Source organism: Delphinus delphis, chromosome 10, assembly GCF_949987515.2.
Source record: "Delphinus delphis chromosome 10, mDelDel1.2, whole genome shotgun sequence".
In the NCBI taxonomy this organism is placed as follows: Eukaryota; Metazoa; Chordata; class Mammalia; order Artiodactyla; family Delphinidae; genus Delphinus; species Delphinus delphis.
Genome location: NC_082692.2, coordinates 3,672,393 through 3,694,795, shown reverse-complemented (window position 1 = coordinate 3,694,795; position 22,403 = coordinate 3,672,393). Strand labels below are relative to the sequence as shown.

General features: G+C 45.2%; 1 protein-coding gene across 1 annotated transcript in view; it reads right to left on the bottom strand.

Moving 5' to 3' along the window:
• FARS2 (phenylalanyl-tRNA synthetase 2, mitochondrial) overlaps positions 1-22,403 on the bottom strand; it is a 382,893-nt gene that overhangs the window by 276,291 nt on the left and 84,199 nt on the right. The window contains exon 4 of the mRNA XM_060021600.1: positions 4,400-4,559. Within this exon, the coding sequence (XP_059877583.1) occupies positions 4,400-4,559 (160 nt within the window). The remainder of the gene's footprint in view (positions 1-4,399; positions 4,560-22,403) is intronic.

Here is a 22,403-nt window from a genome sequence, read left to right as displayed (position 1 = left end):
GAAAAGAAAAACACCAGCCCCCAGTTTCAAAAAACTAAAAAAAAAATAAAATAATTTTTTTAAAGACAGAATATATGAAACAATGCCACACTAGACCTTGGATATCAGGTAACCAAGGACACTGATCCCTGAAAGATGAGCCCTAACACTGCCCTGGGAGAGGAAAACACAGGAGGAGCCCAGAGGTCTTCCCAGGTTGAGGAAACAGTCTGTCCTGAGAGTTCACAGGTCAGGGTGAAAGAAGAGGGCTGTAGAGAGAGAGGTCTGAAGATCTGCAGAAGATGGAATACAAATGAAAATGTCAGTGCAGGTGTGTTGAAGAAACTCCCCGAGGCCAGGAAACAGACCACACAAAAGGATTAGCAGGAATAACGCTGGGAGCTCACAAAGACCAGAAAGGGGTCAGTTCCCAAACAGCCGCACGGAAGACCTCATAGTTCATGGGTTCTCAGTTACAGTACTAAGAAGGGTCTTAAATTGGTTGTGGGAAAAAGCTAATCCCGGACTAAAACCCTACACTGGCCCTGCCTAACAAGGCTTAAAACGAAATGAGAAGGATCAAAGTGTTTCTGAGTAATCCCAGAACGAAGCTCAGAGAGAGTATTAGGAATACAGAAATATACAACGCGTTACGAGGTACAGCCAACAATATCGGGCATCCTATAGAAAGTGATCAGGCATGCAAAGAAGAAGAAGAAAAAAACATAAAGTAGAGGAAAAGAAATAGCAATTCACCAAGAAATGACACAGATGACGGAACTAGTTGAAAAAGGCACTGAAATATGCATGATAATGATATTTAGTACACTCCCAAAGCTGCAGGGAAGACCGGACATGTTAGGTAGAGATAAAGAAGATCATGAAAAGACACTAACTGAAACTAGAAAATGGGGTGAAAAGAACACTGGATGGAATTCACAGCAGATTAGACATGGCAGGAAAAAAGAAGGATTGATGAATTTAAAGATACAGCAATGAAAACTATCTAAAATGAAACCCAGAAGGAAAAAAGAATACTGACAGAAAAGTGAACAGAGCACCGGTGAACTGTGGAAAAATTTCAAGTGGCCAAATATACATGTAATTGGAGTCCCCAAGGGGAGCGAGTAACAGAGAAAATATCTGAAGAAATAATTTACTGAAATTTCTCAAATGTGATGAAGTATATATATGTATCAAGAATTTGGGCTTTCTATGAACCTAAGCAGAGAAGGAACTCTCCCTCGTCCACAGACCTTAATGTCTCCCGGTTGCCTGTGTATCAACCTCCTACAGGTAGAAAGAGTATGAAACAGGCACAGTCCTGGCACATTCGTTGTCTTGATTAAAGTATCTTGAAAAATTTAAGTACTTTTTTCACTGTACCTCGAGGCCCAATCATTTCATTTCATTTAACATAAAACCCCACACAATTTCAACTTCTTACTTCTCTAGGGTATGGAACCTGTTTCTTAGCCCTACCCAGTCACCAGAGAATCAGCAACTTTCTTAGGCTCCTTAAAAGCATTCCAGCGAATTCAATCGTGGCTATCTCACACTTTCTCCCAAACAGTTTCCTTGTACCAAGTCGTTAGGCCAGAAAGGTTAACGCTAGTAAGTATTTTCTCCACTCAGCAGACTCCTAAGGAAAGGTGGGTCTTAAGTCTCTCTCCACCTGAGTCCTAAAGTGATGATGTCCTCTTTCCACTGAGTATCTGTACTCAGCACAAGGCAAGGCTCTCTGTAGCCCCATTTCAGAGCATGTGATCCAAGGTTCCGACAGGCGGGCCTTGCCAGCCAGTTTTCATCTGAAAGTGCAGCCGGCCTGGACGACACCCGAGCCCCAAGGAGCAGAGACAGCTCCACATGGCCTGAGGCAGCCGCTGCTCTGCGACTTCACCTCCAGATGTAAGACGACCCTCTGCAAATCAGACAGCACCAGACAGCCCAAAAGGGCACACTTCAGAATTATTAAAGTGACATGCTTCAACACTCTGTAAATTTGACTCAGTCAGGAACAAAGTAGGACTAACAGCCATAAACCGAGTTATCATTCTCAATCACTTTCACTTCATTTATATTAACAGGGATTCGTGGACAGAGAAAAATATGAAAAGGTACGGAAGACACAGTATCCTCACTGCCGACTGACCTCACTCCCGACCAGGACAGCATTCATAATACAGAGCCCTGCAACGCAAGGGCCGCATACAGACCCTTTGGAGGTTGGGTTGACAACCAAGTTATTTGGGGAGAATCGGCACCTATGGAAGGAAGAGGGTGGCAGCTGCAGCGGGGGGAGTCAACCAACTGCAATCAGGCCCAGCAAAGCCTTAACCTCGCCAGAGGGACGGGGCGGGGTGTGGGGGGAGCGGGGATGAGGGAGCTGGAGCCAGGTGGGCAAGGGCTGGGGGCTGGGGGCAAACTGTGGGGCCTTTATATTCCTCCCACAAGCAGTCTTTGGCTGTGGGCAGCTCTGGGAAGGGCACTGTCCTTGGGCAAGGGGGCTTGCCCGCAGCTGCGGCGGCCCCGGAGGGAGCTGACGGCTGAGGCCACCTGCACTTCCACCGGCAGGGTCCTGAGACAGGAGCTGCGAGTGCATCTCAGTGACAACCGTTAGCCTGTTTTGCTCTTAAATGGAAGAGACACGACTTGCCACAGCAACATATCTAGCCGGCAGCAGAGGAACACAGTCCACTTCTCTTTCAGACGCGTTCACCCAAACTGTGCTATGAGGCCGGCGCCTCCTAAAGGGAAACTCCAGGGCTCAGCAAGGGATCGTGCCAGAGACGGCCGTAAACCGTGAAGGGCAGCAAGTGAAACCACAGTGTGAGGACTCCTAAACCCCACCTTAGCTGCTCTGAAAGAAGTGATCTGCTAAACACGGTACAAGACAGAGGAGAAACCATTTAGAAGTGTTTAAAATGTCAGTGTATTCCACAAGCATATAAACTGTCTAAGGGGCATTTTCTTTCTTTCCAATTCTAAACCGATAACCTCTCTCATAACAGCCTTAGGATGCTGGTGCAATTGAAATGTTCGCAGAAAATAATCAACTGCTTTGGAGAGGGAGAAAACGCCCTGACACCCAAGCAGCTGTAACAACAAGAGACTGCCGCAAGGAAACAGTGCTCTCATTTTTAATTTTGCTTTTCAAGAACAAAGGAATACAACACTCACAGTTTAAAAGAGGAGAGAGCTCAGACCATAAAAACAAGTATAAAAAGAGCTGCTGAATAGTTCTGAGGCCTGCGGAGGCAGTTCCTATCATTAGCTAATTAAAGAAGGACTGAATGTGAAGTTTCTAAGTGATCTTGGTATCTGAAATATAACAGAGTATATAGCCCGACCAGCTACGGGGGTCAGAGGGCGGGAGAGTCGGAAGGCAACACCCGGGGGAGGCCCCCTCTTTTTAACATCACGGCTTCCGTAAGCCTCACAGTCTAGGAATATTATTGAAATGATCTGTATCTCTCCTTTCAAAAGAGCTAAGGTCTAACATGGGCTCGGAAGTCAAAACGACAGGGGGCTCAAACCAGACCTCAAATACTCCCGAGCTGCAATGTGGTCACGTGGTACTTTGTTGCTCTGGGTCTGGGTTCCCTCCTCTAATAAAAAAAAATGGAGATTATAATAACACCTACATCACAGATGCAGGTCAGAACAAAAAAATCCCTGTAAAAGTGCTTAATGCAGCATTTGACACTATTAATTACTCTCTCGCTGTCATCGTCACTACTATGGCTATTACTACGCTAAAGGACATCCAGATTGCTGGGACGCAGACAGGTTTACCGAGACATTTTTCAGCATCTAGCACCCCGACCCCAGATAAAACATTTAAATGACCCTCCGAAATGCCTGAAGTAAGAGCACGGCACTCCCCTTCGGAGTGAGGGAGAACAGCCAGGTCCGAGGGCACTGTGAACACCTACCCATTGTGAGCGCTGTGAGAGCACACAGCACGCTTCCCGTGACACCACCCCCTCATCCGTCAAGTTCCTAACGTGGGCCTGGCTGGGGCACCTCCCCTCCCCGCCCTGCATCTCCCCTGAGAAGCATCCCAGCAGGTGATACAAAAACGCAATCACCCCTTCAGCAGCGGCTGAGGTATAGCAATACTCCGACATTAATCAGCCTGTTCGCTCCCTCCCCGTGGATGACACAGATCTCGATCCGCTGTCATTCTGATGCAAGGCTGTGATCATTTTTCTCTCTCTGGCTAATTGCATTTTCACACCCTCCTCTGCTCCTCAAACGGAATGAACCGGGAAATCCATAAGTTCTACCTCACTAAGGACCTAAACCATTAAGCCACAACTGAGAGCAAGAAGTCTAGACACAGTAGGCTTAATGATTTCAGGAAGATGGTAACTGTTGAATATTTAAGCCCCCAAAGACAAAGGCATTTAGTACCTACCATCTCCAAAAAGATGTGTCATAAGCCTGGTAAGTGTTTGCTTAAGGTCAAACTCTACAAGCTTCGTGGCCTCCAGGGTATGTGTCTCCTGTTTATGGGCAGAGCGAGAACTCTGTTCAAAAAGCTGCAGGTTTTCTCCATCCTTTACGCCAGCAAATAACTGTGAACCAAGAGGAATAATATAAATAAATAAAAAGAGCATCGTGACCAGAGTCTGTATCAAAAGACATAATGTGGAAACAAAACCCAGGAAGTCTTAAGAGTCAATGAACATACTGATGTTAACATTCATTTGGTATCAACTTTGAACAAAGCACTAGGCTACATGTAATGGAGAGTCTTTAGGAAATTAAAAGACACCATTCTGATCTTTGCTCATCTCTCCATTTTCCTTTTGCACTAACTTCTTTGCAGTCATTTCCTCACAAGACACATTATTCTCCATGCTAGTGCAAATACCAGTGAATCGGGTTTTCACTGTCCTTAAAGTGTGACCTGAGACTAGGTAAGAAAGCACAGTCTAGGAACGAAGTCCTATGAAGCCCTCCTAAACTGGAAGTGTGCTGGACTTTGCTACCCTGTAATTCCAAAGGTCAGGACAAGGCCTGAAATGTGTTTCTGCCATTTGCTATCCAGTAAACTCCAAAAAGTGATATGGGAGCTAAGCTTCAGGTAACGGTTTGAAAGATGAGAATAATAAATTAAGAGACTTCATGATAATTAAATAAAAGAATGCATGAAGGGCATGGAGTACCTGGGACATTGCAATAGCTAATACACTGTCCTCTCTGTCATCACAATCACCGTTACTAATCACAGCTGTCATCAGTCTGAAGCTGCTTAAGCACAAAAATAAAGTGTTCCGTCTTTAACAACAAAGCAGGTCTTTACCTGCTGGGTGAGTGACTCAACGTGGAGAACTGACCAAATCAATCTATCATTCTTTCCACCCAAAGTCCCATGAAATCAAAAATTATTTTAATCAAAGAATGAAACAATTGCTGTTTCAAAGTAATAACGGGCTGGATAATTAGAACCAAATCTCCTGATAAAGCTACTAAAAACTACAAAAATTCTTAAACGCATCAAAGAAGTAACACAATAGAGAGGATTTACTACACAAAACTCTGTGAGGAAGCACAAAGCCAGAAAAAAGCCCGACACAAAGCCAGAGAGAAATACTGAGACTCTCTGCCTTTCCCAACTTCAACTGAACGCTGAACATTGCTTGTGACAGCTTATCAATAAAAGGGAGGCCAGACTGGAAGCCCACGGTGTCTGACCAAGTTGGGATGCTAGATAAGTGCTCGGAAGGATGTATCCTCATGGTAAGAATGAATACAAAAGTGACTACTTCTTATAAAGACTTCCAGCCAGGTGTCACCTTACCTGGGTAACAGAGAGAACTTCAGGCTGTGGAAATGGACTAAGGCAACCCCAGAATGCTGGTTCCTCTAAGTGCTCAGCAGAATCAAACACAAATCTTTCCACAAAAGATTCTACTTCCCAAGGTCTCAAATCATTCCTATGAGAGCTAAAGACAATGCAGCTGCCAGAGTCTACGTCTTTCAATATTTCCTCTAAAAATAACTTGGAACAACAACAACAGAACATCAAACTACTAAACACCGTGCCCTCAGAAGGAAACAGAACAGTGACCCAACTTCAAATAATTGTATGTAAAGAAGAAGGAAGGAAGAAAGGAAGGAAGCAAAGCTAACTGCCATAGAGAAAGAATGCTATTGTACTCCCAGCCTGCTTTTTTCGTTTGGGGTAATTAAGGACAAGCTGAGAAAAACTGAGGGTAAGAGAGAAGAAGGGAACCAGTGAGGAACTAGCTTGATCTAAAATCACCACCAGAAGGAATAAGTGTGAACATCCTAAGAGTATCCTAGCAGATCTGATGAGGGACTACAGAAAAGGGACTTAAATGTATGCCCAATTTGAAGCTACAGTTTTCAAAAGGCATGGTTGCAATGGAAGAGAAAGGGGCAAAAGAAAGTAAGATATTTTTTGGCCATTGGTTAGGGAGGAGTAAAAGAAGCAAAAGAGAAAATTTAGGGTTGTACAAAATAAAACAAACCTAAAAAATTAGAGGATTTACAAAACTATTCCCCATCTTCCACTAAACAAACAAAAAGATTCCATTAAAGACTCTGCACTTTGCTACACTAACAGAAGAGGGCACCAGAGAACTACAAAATCTAAACAACCAACAGCCCACAAAAAGGAACAAAAAAAAAATTCAACAGAACTATAGAAAATTATCACAAAGAATTAAAAAATTCACTCAAAACAGCTCAAATGATGAAAATCTAATCTTCTTCCCCCAAAAAAGAAAATCAAGAAGCAGAAGAAAAGTGTAAGATGATACTTGCAAACTAAATTAAATCTGCTCAAACAAGCATTTGGGAATATTGCTTGGGCCAGAAATGTAAATGTTAAGAACAAAAATGAATGAAAAACAGAAAACTGTAAACTGAGGAAAGAAAGAGAAGGAAAAAAATCGTCTCAGAACTTAAGTTTAAGTTACAAGATATGCAAGGAATAATGGACTCAAAGATTTAGCAAGAAGAATTGAAGAAAAGCAGGAAAACAACTAAGAAAAGGACAATGAGATAAAGAAAGAAGAATCAGAGAGAAAATGGTGGAAATGGAAGACAGGCAAAGAAGAAATAACATTTATATAACTGGAGTCAGTGAAAGAGGAAAAACAAAACAGCGGAGGAGAAATAATGGGCACCATGTAAAATGGATACCTGAAGAACCGAATATAAGACATATCCTAGTAGAACTATTAGACTTCAAAGATGAAAAGAAAAAATACTCAAGACCTCCAAGCAAAAAGATCAAACAACTTAGAAAGGCAAACCCACTGGACTAGCATCAGACTCTTCAAAAACAACATACAAAAAAGGCAACAATGACCTCACATTTTCAAACTCAGAAAAAAAAAAAAATGGACCAAGAATTTTATACCCAGCAACGCTGGCCTTTCAGTACCAAGTCTATAGAAAAAGCTTTAAACATACAAGAGCACAGGGAATTTCACATGAATGAGCCCTTTTGAAGGATCCACCAAAGCATGGGCTTTACTCAAGCAACAGATAACTGGGAAAATTTCAAACCCCCCCCCAAAAAAAACTGATGGATAACACATTAATACATGAAATTGCAGCTCTGAGACTAAAACAAAGCCAGATATTAAGTTGGAAGATTAAAATATAATTCTTATATATGACAAAGTAGAAATAATATAACCAAAAAATGGAAAAAAGAGAGAGTGAAAGTGGAATAAACTCATTGGTTTAAGGGCCAAAAATTCAATAGAAAAATGAGAGAAATACATGAACAGACAATTCACCAAATATATATATATATATATATATATATATATATATGAAAATGACCCTTAAACCTATGAAAATGTATTCAAACAGAGAAATGCATATTAAAACAACACTGACATTATTTTTAAACTGTTGTACTGGTAGAAATTAAAAAGCACGACAACATTCTTTCGGTGAGGCTTGGGAAAAGATGTACTCTCATATACACTGTTGACGGAAGTGAAAATGGGTAGAACCCTTTTGGAGGTAAATTTGTCAATATCCAACAAAACTACATTTGCAATTCACCTCCTGACCTAGTTCTTCTACTTCTGGCTATTCACCCTGAATACACCTCCAGAATTAATATATACATAAGAAGGTTTTCACTGTAGCATTGTTTATAATTGCGAAGTACTGGAAACAAAGAAATGTCCAGACGAAAGAGAGATGTTAAATAAACTATGGTCTACCCATACAATGGAGTACTTAAGAGACCTAATAAAAAATGAGGATGACGTCTCCGAAGTGATATGTAATGATTCTAAGCTACGTGAAAAAAGCAAAGTGCAAAGATCATATATTATATGCTGCTTTTTCGAAACTTATTGTGGTACTTTTCATGTAAGAAAGAAGGGAAAATAATAAAATATACATGAACCTGCTCATTCGTATAAAACAAAAATAAACAAACTTCATAGAAATGATGAATCAGAAATGAAAGAGATTCACTGCCTACCAGAAAGTGGGTGGTAGCAGACTGCAGAATGAAAAGAATTGGGGAATAGGATGGAGTAAAAAGAGGAGGTGGTGGGAAGGGGGCAAAGAGAGGAGGGACACTCTTCTAAGTAGACTTTTTGTATAGTTCTGACTTGCGGAATCACATTAAAATTTTATGTACTCAAAAACTTTAAAAAATAATTAAAATCCACCCAGATGTGGTGAAAACTCAAAATGGAATGGGATCAGCAACAACAGAGCCAATTCTACTCTAAACAATGAGATAGCCGCATGGAAGAGAGTGGAGAAGAAAAGAATTAAGAAAACAAATTTGAAAAACAGCATTTTAACTGGATATTCTGAGGTTAAAGACAAAATAATCACAGCAAGTACTGTACACTGGATAGTAAACTTTGTTCTGCAGAGGTATGTGTTCACTTTTCTGAAACTACCTTATGTTCATTCAAGAACTGATCAAGTAAGTAAATATATTGTGGGTAAAGGGAACCAGGTTTCTCACAGTCACTGTCAAAGAAAATGGGGAGGGGCTAGAATAAGCCACGTGGTAGTGACTTGGAATTGGAGGCACCCATATGAATTCATGTTTCTAAATACATATACAGATATAGAAACAGAAGTAGGTGTGCATATATTGCCCACTCCTGTCCTTTGAGGGGGACCTAGAAGTGGTGACATCCCAATAGCAATAGCTGTACTCAGGTCTGGGCTTCTAAATACCATTTTTTATTTAAAAAAAAAAAAAAAAAAGCAGGGCTCCTTAGAGAAATGAATGACTTTCAGGGCTGGGCCAGAGAAAATATAAGATGAACGTGGGACATCATTTGGGGCCAAAAAATGATGAGAACATGTCAAAGGACACTGAAGACTCCTTGAAGAGGCTCCCAATGGCCAAATCTGGGTCAATTTGAGCAACAAAACAAATAATTTTAGTAATGGACCCTAACCCACAAAATAAAGAAATATCCACATGAAACCACGCTAATATAAATGATTACCTTCTCCCATATACATTTATTCAATTAAAGATCGTCGTTAAAGTAAAATTCTAAAAAATAATTTTAAAAGGAATGATGGATAAAGAAAACAACCATCTGACAAACACCAGAGTAGTGATCATTTCAGACAATAATTAGCAATGGATGATAAAGATACTGGGGCAAAATATGATGAGAAAGATGACATCATCTCAAAGTATCTTCCCCCAGGTAGTACAGCTTAGGACAATTCTAAGTAAAAGAAGTCAGTCATTTGAAGACTACTTTTTAAAAACGAATATCTACAGTATTTACAATACATAGGTATAACCAAAAAATACCCATAACGTATACTGAAGACTAAAGTTTGGAAAACTCTGAAAGAAGGAAAAGCAGTAATTCATAACACCCTCAACACAAAACAGCACAGGAGAATAAAACCATGTACACAAGTCAGCTCTTATTTCTAGAGGAAATGTAACATTGGAGCTAGAAGGGACTTGAAGAGAGCAGCCCAGCCAACCCCAAATAAGGAAATGAACTGCAGAGAGGCGAAGACCCAGAGAAGCTAAGATCACTTAGCCAATTAGTCCCCACGCTGGGAACGAATCACTCGTCGCAGCCTCGGTTCCAGGGCCCTTAAAGCGGCTGCCTCCCACTTAGCTTTCTGTTTGAGAGACATCCGCTGGTGATAAAATTAAGTTAGATTTCCATTAACCGCACACATTAGGCTGTGTCATTTGCTTCTCCACTAGGATTTCTTCTACTTCTCTGACATTTTCTTACGTGTCCTTGCAGAAACCTCAACGACCCAGAAGACGAATTCCACCCCCACTGGAACAGCTTGCAGAAGCCAGGGCAGGTAGTTCACAAATGAGAAAAGAACAGGTGCGGGAAATTAATTCTAATCAGGCTTCAGAATAAAAATAGATTGCAAAAGCCAATTCAATTTAAAATTCAGAAAGCCAAAAGGATTTTTCAAAATGGCCCAGATTTTAACCACACATTTAAAAGCAAATAAAAAGTCAAATGGTCAGAAGAATAACACATCCATGCAAAATCCTATGAGCGGGCAAGTATAAATGGGGCTTGGATGACAGCACAACTTCCAGCAGGTATTTAGGGCTGGTCTGTGGTTCCCAAAGCAGCCGTTTTTCTATTCAGCCATTTAGAATTGTCCATTGATCACTGGTTTAATCCATATCGTCCACCTTGCATATTAATGCTAAACAACCCCTCCCCCTCCCTCGCCGCCTCTCTCCGAGTTTCCGTGCAGATGCAACAACTCTGTAACTGACTTCGCCGCAGCTGCTGCCTGGACTACTATTGGCTAACAGTAGCTATTGCTGCCTTCCTGAGAGCTTCCCTTACTTACTCTAGGGCTTCACTTCATCTTCACCATCCTTATTCTCTCCCCATTTCTCAGGTAGGGAACTTGAGGCTTACAGAAGTTAAGTAACTGACCATTGCTGCACAGCAAGTGATGAAGCCTGAATTCAAACCAAACTCTGATTTGTGACCCCATCCTCCAGGCTCCGTGGTTATTTCCACGACGGCATATACATGATCATCTCTTCAGCTTTGGTGTAAAAAGGATCCATGGTCAGATGGATGCGATTAAGAACTGGACAGAAAACATGAGGAGAGAGGAGAAGCCTGGAAGCCTGGCCCCGCACACTGACGCTGCTGCAGCACCCTCCACAAAACACTGACGGTTTATCCCAGGCAAGCCATATATTACTGCACAAGGGCTAAGAAATCCCTCAAAGCATGAAAATTAGGGTCTGCCTTTCGAACGCCTTCATATGTGCCAGTGCGTCAATGTGAACAGTAACTTGAGGGGGACTGCACTAGAACAAACGTTAGCTACGACAGTGTTGCACCAGTAACAGGAAGGGTCTGCGTGGTGGAGGCCACGTGGAGCTCAAGGGCACTATCGGGTGTAGGGAGGCTGGTGACGCTTGGGTCCCTATCAGGACACCAGTGCTTGACGCAGGTTTTCTCAGCCCTGTCCTCCTTATCCAAGGAAGGAAGAGAACCAAAGGAAAACAGCAAGCGAAATGAGGAAAATAACCCCTTTGAGAGCTAGACAAAGAAATAATCCTAATGCAGGTGAGAAAGGGGAAGAAATGCTGCTCAAACCCAAAAGTGGTTCAGAAGGAAAAACCCTCTGGAAGGAAAAGACATGGGTCTGTGATGCTGTTGTTCATTTTATAAAACTCTGAAGGATGACAGAGCACAGAATAATCAAAATAAAACCTGAATTCAAGGAGTCCCTACGTGGCTGCGGATGCACGAGAGCACACGTTCGTTGCATCTTAACTTGGCCTTAATGCTGATGAAATAATCCCAGCTCTTCTGCCTGAGATGCTTGGGCTCAGGCAGCAGGTTGGGGGGCCGGCCCAATGCCACAGAGAAAGAACCAGGCTCATCTTCTGAATAACCTCAACAAACTAAGGAAGTACGGGAACAGGAAGCTGGTAGCAGCATCAAGACAACATCTAGGAAGGTGAAAGAGAAACAGATACAATGCTTTCCAGTGACAAAGCACTTCTGCATTAGAACATTAGAACAAATACAATCAGGTCACTCCAACAGCATCTGAAATTTTAACCAGCTGGTCAGCCAGTCAGCCCCTACTTTACCACCAGTCTAGTTAATTCTACGTTCATTAAGTTAATCTTCGCCCGAGGTAAGAGAGCAAACGTCTAAAGCCCTAGGAGACAGACCACAACAGCATCCTTACCTGCACAACGTCAAATGCAAGTGCAGGAAACACGAGTAGTGAAGGGATCACCCAAGATAATGTTCACGGAAAAGTGTCACAGGTGATTCAGCCAAACAAAAGAGTGTGAAGTACACAGGCTGAATGAGGTGACAGCAGTGGACTCAGGCATTTTAATAAAGAGGAAGAGGGGAGAAGGAGGAGGACCGGGGGAGGAGGAAGAGATGGAGAAGCAGGACCATGAAAATCTCAACAGCCCCCAAAGGACATTCTGGCCTGCTCATGGGCTTTGTCTTGGAATGAAGCATTTCTGCAAGCTGCTGTTTAAAAACTGTTGGATTTGGCTGTATGACTCTATTTAGAAGGATCCGATTCAAAAGATTACCAGCTTAATTAGACGGGGAAAAAAAATAAAAAACAATAATCTCTGAGTAACAAGGAAAGAGAATCCTTTGGCACTTGAGGAGAGCGTAAGGGGTTCTTTGGGCGGGAAAATAACCGGGCTGGGAAGTGAAAACCTAAAGGTGCCGCGAAATCCAAGAGCCGTCTGCATGACAAACAGGATTTCTTTTTGAAGGATTTTGAGACTTCCAGGTGCTGGAACGTGAGCGCCGGAGAATTAAGTTCTACCTGGAGGAATGGCTCAGACCAGCAACTCCCGGCTGACAACAAAAAAAGGGACTTGGAGAGAAGGGAGGGGCTCATTTACAAGGTTTTCAGGAGGATTTCACTGCAGATCACATGATGCAAATGCTCTCCTCCTTCTTACTTACAAAATTACCAGCAAACTCCAAGTTGTTCCTGAATGACTGTTACAACTGTACTTTAGCAGGAACTAGAAGGGGATCCTAGGTCTGTGTTCGGCTGAGTGGGACGTGAGACCAGAGAGGGGACTAGTGAACACACACATAATTTTAACCAGAAGAGACTTTTTTATTTCAAACTGTATAGATTGTCAATTACAGGCCAGCATAAAATCAGTGCTATCTAGAGGCACAGAGGATAAAGGGCTGTTATCACTGGCGATGATACACCACCTTTTCACCGAAAGAAAAGAGTCTTTTCATTATTTATCGTCCATGCAACCATTTTTAAAAAAAGATTTCTGTCTAACAAACTGCATTTACTAGGTAATAACACTTTTTAAATAATATAACTGACATCAGGGTCATATTGACTTGATAAAATTCCAGTTGATATTTATTTTCCTCTGCAGCATTTTTCTTTTCTGCATCCATTGTATGATTTCTGCAGGAGATAAGAAACAGGGTTTAGGACAAAACAATCCCCAAAACACAGGGAGGGAGGCCATTCAAATTATTGGTTCGACTCAAGTTTCTGAATCATGAGTAAACAAGAGTTCCTCCCACTGTCAAAGGTAACTGAAAAGGCCATAGCAAGAAGGTTTGGAAATAAAGAAATAAAATATAGGTAATTCTTCAAAAATTGATTCACCCACTGTGACAAATATACCAGACTCATGTAAGACTTCACCAACAGGGGGACTGGGTGTGGGGTACACGCGAACTCTGTACCTACGTTGCAATTTTTCTGTAATCCGAGAGCTCTTCTAAAATTAAAACTTTATTACAAAATTGAATGTAGGGGATGTACACTCCTCTGACTGAGGCCAGCATGCTAAACGACACGAAAGCCCGAAGAGCAGCCTTTCACACCATCACTGCAGAGGAAGACAACCAGCACGATTTCTAGCCCGCTCAGGAGCAGCAGGACGGCTCTGGGGAGCAGGCAGGACCGCCAGGGTCAGGACCGCTGTCATGGCGCCCTGAACAGAGCAGAGGCTTCGTGCATTTCTTCTTGGTGACGTGGTTCATTCAGAACCGCCTCTACAGGCACGTGCTGAGTCCAGAAGCAAACCCTGAAGTGCTGTTCTCTCCAGTGAACTTCAGCAAGCACTCAGCCACACATCTCCCTCCTGCAGAGGTCCTACACCCACACTGCGTCACCAGAGGAAAGGCTTTGCCTTCTTCCTTCCTGAGAAGAGAGAGGTCATCAGATAAGACCCCCACTTCCAGCCTCCCATTCCCGCCCCTAAATGCACCTGCGCTGCAGTCCTTCAGGCCCACCTCCAATTAAAAAACAAAAACAAAACGTGCACCCTCTCCCGTCCAGCTCTAGGCGCTACTGACGCCCCTGCAATGACACCCTGTCCACACACTTCTCACTGAGAAATCCTCCCACGTCTCCTGCACCTCTAACCTCTCTTCTGGCTCCTTCTCCTTAGTAAACATGGTCAGTTCTTCTCTTTACACAACAGTCCACAAAAGAAACGAAACTGCCTCTCATCCCATCTCTTGCTGCAACGACCCTTCCCCTCACAGTTAAGCTGGTCACTCTTCCTTGGTCCTCCTAACAGCCTCCCTTTCCTTCCTCTGCGTCACTAAACATTTCTCTTCCGCGGGCCTCCTTTTCCGCTTGAACACGCCTTAGTCTGCCGACTGCCCGAGATGAACGGGGCTGAAGCACCCACACGCGATGGAGCGTAAACCTGCATCTCCATCCCAGACGCGCACGCCCGCACCTGCCCACCAGACATGTCCGTGCGCAGAGCCTCCACCTAAGCATGTCCCAAAGTCCACTAACTCTCCTGACCCCCACTCCAAAACACTTCTCCCCGCGTGACCCTTAACCCTGGGAGTGGTACCCAGAAGGCAGCCCAAAAGAAATTTTCAGTGGCTTTTCCCTTTCTCTCACTTGCCCACACGCAGCCACCAAATCCAGTAAATCCCACATCACCCCTCAAGTTCACCCTTTCCTACCTGGCACCTGTGCCATTTCGTGGGCTTGCCCTGCATCGGTTCTCCGATGATTATACATAATCTAGTCTCCTCAAATCCAGTCTTGCCCTACGCTGCTCCATTCCACAGGCTGCTATGCAGATTTCTCTAAAATGCCAAACTGAGTACATCCCTCTTATGCTTAAAAATTACTTAAGACTCCTCATTCTTTTTAAACTAATGCTCAGACTCCAAAAATTTACGTCGAAGGCCCTTCAAGAACAGTTCATACCTCTCTCTCCAGCTTCCTCGCCCATCGCTCCTCCGAGCCCCAGCCACGCCACTAGACACGCTGCAGGGATTCATCACACTCTGAGTCTCCGTGCCTTCAAATCTGCTACTCCCATTACCTGGAACACGGCGCCCCCTTCCCTGCCGGGATAACTTCAAATTCCTCTTGAAGATTCTTTGGTAAGCCTTCCACGATTACCCCAGGGATAAAGATTTCCTTCCTCTGTGCCCTGGCCATATCTCTTTCCCAGTGCCGACTGCGTGGTGTAGACCTTCTTCTAGTTCATCTGTCTCTCTCCCTAGGCTGTCCACAAAGCAGTGGCACGTAGTCAGGATCTTACTTTATAACAGTCCCGTTTACGATGAGGTTCCTAAGAAAACATGGCATCCAATCTATATCCAGTTCAGCTCAACCCAAACCTGTCACTGAGCAGATCATCTCTGAGCCCCAGAGACAAGCCATTCACCTGGAGAGTGGCAGATAAAGCCTGGAACTCTGATGAATACAGCCTCATCTGTCTGGCAGGCCCACTGCTTATTAATTCTTGGCTCGCAGACAGAGAAATAAGTAAGAATCACTTCTAAAAATAAGCACATCCACATATCTTACCACAGGAACTCCCAAGCCTTCACGTACCCTGAATGCGGCAGGAGAAATTCAATTACGTTATTCAAATCCAACTAAAGCATTTCGGCAAATAGTAAGTATTCAAATCACTTCGGAGGAAGGATTGGGATGTCTCAGTGAGATGAACAGACAGACATATTAAAGGGATAGCAGACTCCTCCAAGTGGATTTCAGCTGCTAATTTCAGTTTTTAATTTCTTTAAACAACTAGGCCCTAAATGAAATCTTCTACGGCTCATTATTTGGGAAGACCTGTGTTTGAAAGGGCCGCCTTGAGTACAGCTCCATCCTGGGGTCTCTGTGGGAAGTCCGTTCCTGTTTTAGCTAACTGATACTGACTCCGTTTTGCCCTTGCCTGGATCTCTGGTGATACACCACAGGCCGGTTAATCAAGCTGCAGAGCAGAGCAGCGAGGAGGGGCCTGCCGAGGCCGTGCTCCACGGACAGCAGAGCGCATCTCTCCCGCTGCTCCCTCATCTCCCGGACGCCAGACTGGTGCCAGGGCGGTCATGGGAAGACGGGGAAGTCGACTTCCGTGACAAAAGATGCTACACAAACACCCTGGAGGTTGAAAAGCTACTTCTGCCAGGCAGCTGAACGCGCGCTGGCTGCCGAGGGTGCTACAAAGACCGAAGCTCAAGTTCCAAGTGATTTCCGTCCAACCCTTCTCAGGAGCCCCACCCCAGACCTTCAGGCGCAAACTCAAACAGGTCCTCGCCGAACGGCACGGTCTTTCCAAATCTCCCCTCACTCAAGCCTCCATGAGCGAAAACTCAGGTTGAATATATCACAGAGGCTCTTCAGTTCCTCAAGGACGCGTGTTCCCGAGAAGCCGGTGTCAGGAAGAGCCTGGGGACAAGAAGTTACACGCCTCCACGGGGCCGTTTCCCTGGCACGCGGGAGGCTGCTCCCCGCAGAAATGTCGTCAGCACCATCAGCGAGTGACCTCTGCCTCCTGGGTGTTCTGGACACCCAGCTGTTTGGCTGGCTTTTATTAACTCCGACCCATGATGAGGAGTGTGTTTTTCAGCACTTTTCTTCTCTTACAGGTTCTCCCAGGGGTACCAGTGGGAGAAGGATGTAGACTCGTACTCTGCCAAGCTCTGGTCTATACAGAGGACACATCAGAAACCTCAAAGCGGGGAACTTACACGAAGCCGCACGCGAACCACACGAGAGCTTAGAGGTCTGCATGTGTTGAGGCAAAAACCAACAGTGGTGACAACACCGCGTCCTGCGCGAACTGGTTCTCACGACAACCGCCATTTAACAGAGGAGGAAAGTTCACCCATTCTGCTGCCGACTTTAAAATCGTGGTCTCTCATCGCCCTCTGCCTAGGCCATGACGACAGATGACACAGAGAGAGAGACTGCATTTTCCTCTTCAGATGGCTGAACAGCTCGTTCGTGACATCAGTGGGTGAAGCATAACAGGACCAAGTGAGGCTCTGTCGAAATTCTGTCACCTCCTCTCAAGGAAGATGACAGAAGACACACTACTAACCAGTCCACGGAAAAGACAGCAGTGGCTTAAAAAAAAAAACAGATCAGACCTAAAACGTAGGACCCACGAGGTCACTGATTCATGCTGATGATACACAGGTAGACGTACACTTAACCAGGCATCTATTTTTAAGATAACTGTGGCAGGGGCGGGGGGGTGGGGAGTGGTTCTGACACTTGCTGAGCGTCTCCAGCTCATCAGCCACCAGCCAGGCTCTTCAGCCACACTCGGGAGTGGTCCTTGTGTCAACTAAGGAAACGGAGGCTCCAAGTGGCTGAAGACTCATCTCAGGCTGCGGACAGTGAGGTGCAGAGCCAGGACTGGACTCCCCGGAGCTGGTGTCACTTCCAGGGTGGCAGGCACTGCTCCCAGAAACATTTTCCGTAAATGATGCCAAGGCCCACAGCTGGCCTCCAAGAGCCAGGACCCAAAAGTTCACGTCCTTTACTCAGTCCCGATCGGCGAGAAGTGCACAGTTCCACACTTCCACACTGTCGTGTATGAATGAAGGCTACTTACTAGGAACTGACCAAGTGGTTTACGCGGAGTGTATAAAATGTGGCGTCTCTAGGACAAAGCTGAGGCGGCATCAGAATTGCCCAGGGACTGGGTGCCCACTGCAGAGTCTGCTGCCCAGGACTGTGACGGGCAATTCTGTGTCCACTTATCGGGGCCACGGGGTCCTCAGGTATCTGGTTGAACATTATTTCTGTATGTTTCCATGAGCACGTTTCTAGATGAGATTAACATTTGAATCAGTTGACTGAGTACAGCAGAAGGCCCTTCCGATGTGAGTGGGCTTCACCCATCTGCTGAAGACCTGAATAGAAGAAAGGCTAAGAAAGAATTCTTTCCCTCTGCCTGACTGTCTTTGGGCTGGGACACAGTCTTCTCCTGCCTTCACACTTGGATTCAGACTGAAACTCTACTGTTGGCTCTCCTTGATCTGGACTTCTCAGCTTCCATGAGCAAGTGAGTCACTTCCTTATAATAAACCTCTTAGTATAAATCATCTCATCTCTCTCTCTACACACACACACACACACACACACACACCCCCTATTGGTTCTGTTCCTCTGGAGAATCCTGATTAATACAAATGGACAACACCAAAAACCCCTAGAACACATTTGAAAAGTTGGAATCACCACAATTCACAAGAAGAAAATTATCACTAGATCTTCAGTGGTGTCGTGGGTTGGTTGTAGATTTTGAATGCTGGTAGAACCTTTCAACCAAAAATTATTATTAGTTGTATTGTTATAGATGAATTTATTGTGGGTTGTTTAATAAACACTACACCATATGTGATGGAATCAACACCTAACAGCTAGATGTTAAAATTATATTTAAGGGACTTCCCTGGTGGCACAGTGGTTAAGAATCTGCCTGCCAACGCAGAGAACACAGGTTTGAGCCCTGGTCCGGGAAGATCCCACATGCCGCGGAGCAACTAAGCCCAGGCACTACAACTACTGAGCCTGCGCTCTACAGCCCACAAGCCACAACTACTGAGCCCGCATGCCACAACTACTGAAGCCCATGTGCTCTAGAGCCCGTGAGCCACAAGTACTGAGCCCATGTGCCACAACTACTAAAGCCCATGCACCTAGGGCCCATGCTCCGCAACAAGAGAAGCCACCACAACGAGAAGCCCGCGCACCGCAATGAAGAGTAGTCCCTGCTTGCCGCAACTAGAGAAAGCCCGTGCACAGCAACAAAGACCCAATGCAGCCCAAAATAAATAAATAAATCTGTATTTAAAAAAATTATATTTAAGACACTGTAGTTCAAATAAGAATCATTTACACCACTACTGCCAAAGCTGATGGACAGTATTCTACATGGACCCAATGCCAAATTCCCCACAAAATGACACAAGATTGCTACCACAGAGTTCTTTTTGCACTGAAAAGGTGAAAGAGTTGGGGCAACTCAACTGAGGGGTCTTTCCCTTCATCTAAGAGTCCATGTCCTAAAAATATTGAGAGATATATCACCCTGGAGATGGTAGCCCAAATTCCCTTTGAAAAACAGTCTCTCACTCAGGATCCTTTTGTGAGAAAGTTATTTTTTCCATTTGTCTGGTATAAATCCTTCCTGTTTTAAGCCTTGGTCATGAACCTGAAATAACACATATAACTAATTACTAAACCCTAACACGGGTCACCTCCTCTTGGGCGTGTGGTAAGATCTGTTCCCCACAAGATCCACGCTCTCGACTCTGTACCTGAGTCCAGTCGCCAGGTAGCTGTCTGCCTTGCAAGCTTTCCAAACATAGAACAACTACTGCCATTTTTTGGATCTGGAATGTTCCCTGCCCCAGGAGAGAGACTCTCAGACTTACACAGAAATCTCTCCTTTGGCTTCCCCAAATACACTCAACCCAGCCTCCAGCTCTAGGCAGCCTGTGACGCTTAACTCCTGACTTAAGCCTGACCCTCGAATCACCCCGACAGCTAACATTCAGTCATTCCCAAGTTAGGAGGCATCCTCTGCCTTCCTACGGCTAACTTAACCCTAACGTCTGCTGTTCATGTAATGCACCACCAAACACAATCCCAGCACGGTAACGTGACCCAAGAGAAGTATTACAGAGAAGCAGCAGAAGTGGGAAGAGAGAGCGGCTGAGAGAATAAAGAAGAGACTTTTCCAATTTACTACAGACTCAGGCTGGAAATCAGCAACGTGGAGACTGAAGCGGCTCCTTGACTCTCATCTAATTTCATCATCTCATCCGGGTGCCTAGAGCACCTCTTAAGCTACGTACATACAAAGTGTGTGTGTATCTGCGGAGGGTGTCCGAACCTCTCAGCAGATTCTCAAACGGTAAAAGAAAAATGCTGGAAATCATTGCTCTGATGAAATGCTACCAATTCACATACAACACTGTACGAAGTCTCTATAAAGCTGAAAAACAGTATGGTGTTTAGATGATGTATCCAGTTTAAGAAAACCCTACTTTATCTTTCAAATTCATTCATGTTAACAAGTTTACAACTTCACAGAGACCTACCCCAGGCTGAGTCAGGAGCATGGCATTAGGCAAAGCCTCAGAAAGAGGCTATTTAAAGTACCAGCTAAAGAGCAGGTGTCACCTTGTACGTCCAAGGGTAGACTCAGGGATCTGGACACGCAGTCCGACAGGATGTGAGCGTCACGGGCTGCTGGCCCGTCGGAGGCCGACGAAGAACACTCCAGCCCGTCACCGCCCACCGGCACAGACCAAGCTGAAGACGTGAAATTCCACCACCATCCACACAACAGCTACAGGAATGGGCACCAAGCCAAGAAACGTGGTTTCTAGCAAGGTGTGAAGTCTACCTTGAAAGAGTATAACATCGCTGTGAAAATATTTCTGCTGCTTTCACACAACACTTGAGCTAGTACAAAAAACACTGCTATTGTAATTATGTGGACTCAGTAAAACCCAACGAGGCCCTCTTGGCCTCCAACAGCGGATGGAGAATAGACACGGTAAGAGTTTTCTTGAGATCCTGGAGGACTGAGATAGAAGATACTCATCTGTTTTTCTCTAGATGCTGTGTTGGTTCAGAATCATGAGCTTTTATCCTTCAAACCATCCCCCATCCTTTATACGTTCCATGTACTAAGAACAAATAACTAGAGGGCTTCCCACCACCTAAATTATATTCAGAAACCTTGAGTTACCATCAAGGACAAATGCCTTTGCCTCCTTAAATGTGACCTTCCCTAGCCACTCACTGATGGGGGGAATAACAGCCTGTCTCCCTGAAGCCTTCCAGATATTCAGGAAAGGGAGCCAGCTGACGGTTGGCTCTGCGCCACAGATCAACCCTGCATTGACTGCTCGAGAAAACTGAGTTGGGCCCTTTAAATATTCGTCCTCTGCCAGTTGGCGCAGTGCTGAGCTGGCCCAGCAGAGGTGCTGGAGAGACGCTGCGAGCGGCCTCTGGCTGGTTCCCCGCGCCTGTGCCCTTCGGTGCGGGCAGCGGCAGCCGCCCCCCAGGACTGCCCCTCTTGGGCGGTTTCACAGCACAGTGCTTTCCGCAAGACACGTCCCCCGAAACAGCTTCCCCTGGCACCTCAGAAGCAGATTTCCAGCAAATTCCAGAGGGTGGATGTCCAGCGATTCCATCAGCATGAAACCACTACCAGCTTGGTGCCCCTCGGGAGCCACAGACGGGGGTGCGGGGGTCGGGTGGGGGGAAGCTCTTTCCTTGGGGCTCAGCCTCAGGCTGGGGGCGTCAGCTGCTCCTGTAGCTGCTAGTCCCACGCCCTCTAGAGTTCTCTTCTTACCCGCCAACCCCGCATCCCCCGATTCTCTGTGTTACACTGAATAATCCTGTATATTAAGCTTGCCCTGATCGAGTCACAGGCACTCACTGCCTTGCAATCCAGCCCTGACTGATACACCTGCTCCTTGGGAAGCCTGGGGCAGGAGAAACAGCTCTGAAAGTGAAAAGCTGAGGGGTGAACCGCCACGCACTTGACACTGTGAGCTGCCATGTTTCGCAGAGCGGACGTCGGCAGAACGAGGGAGGCATTCGAATACCACGCTCACCAACTGCTACTCAGTGCAGGACCCTGGGTTAGAGAAAGGACGAGGCACAGGGAAGAAAGAGCGACCTTTTAGGCACTGACTGGCCAGTTGGAGAAATCAGATATACGCAAACGAGCAGCTCCAGGCAGTAAGTGCTGACAGCTCCCCGAGGTCATGGACAGTAAGCCACGGGTCAGTGTCGGGGCCTCAGGCTGAGAGGCCATGCGTCCCGGCCTTGTCATAAGCAAGAACTAATTATCTGCACAGGCGCTGCGCCACAGAAAACAGAGACCAGGCTCGCTGTAAACCCCCCTCTGCCCCCCAGTAACCGGGTGTTACCCAAGTCCAACATATCGTGGGTCCTGGCTGTGACCAGCCACCTTTTGCTTCATTGTCAAGAGATATGCCAGAGTAAACATTTGGGTAGAGAAAAAGAATTTTAAAACAGAAAAGCCATTTCAGTGTAAGTGTGTCTCTGACAGGGGGAGTCCTTCCTAAAAGATTTTCAGGAAGAGATTAGGGAAACATGGTGACTATAATCTATCAAGG